The 3,388-nt window shown below is 39.6% G+C and overlaps 1 protein-coding gene across 1 annotated transcript in view; it reads left to right on the top strand.

Moving 5' to 3' along the window:
- The window catches only part of LOC103921510 (membrane-associated guanylate kinase, WW and PDZ domain-containing protein 1-like), a 174,837-nt gene that overhangs the window by 162,681 nt on the left and 8,768 nt on the right, over nucleotides 1-3,388 (top strand). The window contains exon 17 of the mRNA XM_009329497.1: nucleotides 82-307. Coding sequence (XP_009327772.1) covers nucleotides 82-307 — 226 coding nt within the window. The remainder of the gene's footprint in view (nucleotides 1-81; nucleotides 308-3,388) is intronic.

The raw sequence follows: 3,388 nt of genomic DNA, 5'->3' as shown, positions 1-3,388 counted from the left end.
TTTTTCTCCTTTTCCTTTTCACCATATTCCCACGTATGTAAACAATTAAAAAACCAAAACAAAACAAAACAAAACAAAAACAACCCCCAAACCAATACAAAAGCGGGAAATGCATGTGTGGCCATGCCTCACAAAATAGGTCGGATAATTGAAGGGAGTCCCGCAGACCGCTGTGGCAAGCTGAAAGTAGGCGATCGGATCTTGGCTGTGAATGGGTGCTCCATCACCAACAAGTCGCATTCAGACATCGTCAACCTCATTAAGGAAGCGGGAAACACCGTTACCCTGCGCATCATTCCAGGAGATGGTAAAGTATATGTTTCCTGCTGTCTTATCTGACCCTCTCGCTGGTTTTGTTCCGGGCTTTTTGCATCAGTCAGAGCTGCAAAGTCATGGAGGACTCAATTTCCACTCCCACTTTGGGAATTAGCAGTGAGGGAGGTTGTGAGTCTTCCATAGCTTTATTTTTTGTTTCTTTCTATAGAAATGGGAGTTCTTTTTTTAAACAGGGAGGTGCTGATTCTACATTAAAAAAATAATATTCCATTCTATCATGTTCCTCCACATATCTCCGTAAAATGATCTTCTGTAAATTTGATGCATATCTCACTGCATTTTGATTTGATTCTTAGGTTAATAATGCAGCTTTAGAATATTTGGGAATCACTTGTTAATATGTGGGATTCCTGAAGCTTTGTATATACACAAGCAGGCTATAGACTAAAGGGATCACAGAAAGAGATAAACACTTTGTCGTGTTTTGAGCTGATTGAAAAGAAGATTTGTTTTTATTCTGCGTAAGTTGCTTTGGGAGCGAGCTCAGTACCTTTTGAAATGACTTTGTTAAATGGCGATGGCTCTGGAGCTGCTGTGTGCTTGCAGCTGATCATTGTAAGAGTTACCCTAGACAGAATCTCGCTGTTCCAGATCAGAGGGAACGTGCAGGATCCCTAATAATACGCTGACACTTGGTACTGGTTTCAGGTCATTGAACTATTTAATAAAAATAGGGATCTGTGTTATATATCAGTTTCATTAAGCTGATCCCTAGCATCCTGCCAAATAGGAACAGAGCAGAAACGTATGTAAAGTATCTGTAGCAGAACTAAAATTTCTGTGGTTCTAAATTCTAAGTATTTTGTTTGTTCATTGTCCTGCTCTGCCATGGACGGGTTCATAGTGAGAACTTGTTAGCCAGAAATCTTCCTACACTGCTTTCTTTTTAAGCTGAATCCACGGGTACAAGATTTGATGGCTCAGATACGGTGCTAATGAGCATTTCTTAGAGTTGTACAGGACATTATTTGCATTCAGTTAAATATAGAGAAAGTGTGATTAAGTTTGAGAGAAAGGTTGAGAAAGTCTGGCTGAATTGAACCTGGTACCTGTAAAGCAGAATGAAGAAGTTACATGGTGTGATTTCCAGTGAGAAGCATTCGGTCGTTGCTAACTCTCGTACTTTCTAATCTGAAGCATGGATTTCGTTATCCCACAGAGCATGATTATGCTATGTTTAGTTACAGGATATAAATAGGCCAGGATGAGAAATGATCTGGTTATAAATTATTTCTGTTTAGGATGATTTGTTTTGCATAAAGGCTTTATTTTCCTACTGTTTAGTAGCTACCAGGTCAAATGGTATATGATCCTTTGCTGCTTCCAGGAAATTGAGTGTTCGTGAATAATAAAATGGCTGTGAATCAGGCTAACATCTGAGCTGGCCTGTGCATGCCAGTTTTGGAAGGTAAACTGGGAGAAGAATTGTTCATTACCTGTATTTTGGTATCTGATCAAAATCAAGGAAGGTGAATCCTTGAATAAATAAATAAATATTTTTTGAAAAGGCAAAAATACCTAAGAAATAAATAACTTTTGAATGGTTTAAGATTTTTTTAAGACGAATATAGCTTCCTGACATGAATGCTCAGCCAGTCTTGTTCATGCAAATATGTGTACAAAATACCATGTTAAATTGCTTAGGTTAGAAGGGAAATCTGTACCTGTGACTGACATCAGGTATTCCTGGAGAAGGTGGAAAGCTGTAATTTAGGGAAGGAGTCAACTCTTTTCTCTCATAGCAATGCAGGCTTCGAGTCTTTTTATTTACTGTCCCTTTGAAATTCCAAGTCAGGTTGCCAGCTCTGCATAGAATTACCTGGAATTTAATTTCCAAAAGCCAGTAAGACCAGACACTCTCGAAATTGCTGAGAGGTTTGCTCTAAAAAAATGCAATTTAAGAAATTGGTCTCAATGTTGTTTTCTTTTTGCTGTCTTTGGGTACTTTTGTTGATTTGTTGTTTTTGGTGCTTTTGGGGTGCTTTTTTGGTAAATATAAATGGTCTAACGGTGCACTTAAAAGGGGGAAAACAGAATAAATCAGAAGCCATGCTTCTCAGATAAACATGAAACTAAGGCTCATCACAAGACTCACAATAAACTCACACTGCTAATCTCTTCTAACATTATTAAAACCACCAAGGGTTTTTGCTGTGTAATAAGTCTTGCACCATCTCATTGCCACAGACCACTGCAGGAGTGCATTTGCAATGAAATTACGATGCTTTAACATACTACCAGCTGATGCAAGGACACAGAGAGCTGAAAAATTACAAGCTTAGATTAGGCATTTAATTGGTGTCTCAGTGTTCTAGGGCAGAACAGGGCAAGGAATCAATGAAATATTTAGGATTTAGAACATATAATTGTAATTCTACTAGAGAGAATTTTTCCTGTAATTGTGTTCTGTTCCCGTTTTGCATGGTGGCTGGCATGCGTCCTGAACCAGTGTCTAAAAAACTAGCAAAATTATGCACAACTTCTGACTCATGGGATTGGGTGGGCTAAAGATAGATACAGTACAGTGGCGTGAAGATTCATCTGTACCAAGATGTGTTGTTGCTCTACTTGGTATTCTTAGTGTGACCTACTAAAGGGTAGGAACCTTGCATTCTCTTTGAAGCCCATCTTCATCTGATCTCCAAGTATTTGTGGAGGTTTTCAGAGGCTTTTGTTCTGGATGAATACAGAACACAACCATGTTTTGGGGCCTTCTTACGTCAGAGACAAATTTTAGCATCAAGGCATCATTACAAAATACACAGAATTATTTCTTAAATTCCAACAGTGTAACCACACATAGGGATGTCTCCTTCTCACACAAGCCAGCTGTCAGCGGCACATCCTCACAAGGGCATGTTTTGGTCGTGCCTACCCTGAGAGGTGCAGGTAGACCCAGGAGCTTCTCTTGCTTTCTGAGCCACCGGACGCAAGCCAGCTCTGGTCTGGAAGATGTTATAGCTCCATATGCTGAGGGTTTGGGCATGTTAACTTGGGCACAGTGCTACAGGCAAAGGAGCGGTGCTCTCATTGCACCCATCTGTTTAAATGG

Source organism: Pygoscelis adeliae, unplaced genomic scaffold, assembly GCF_000699105.1.
Source record: "Pygoscelis adeliae isolate BGI_AS28 unplaced genomic scaffold, ASM69910v1 Scaffold148, whole genome shotgun sequence".
Taxonomy (NCBI): Eukaryota; Metazoa; Chordata; class Aves; order Sphenisciformes; family Spheniscidae; genus Pygoscelis; species Pygoscelis adeliae.
The sequence above is the reverse complement of the archived record's forward strand: the minus strand, read 5'-3'. Positions and strand labels throughout refer to the sequence as shown.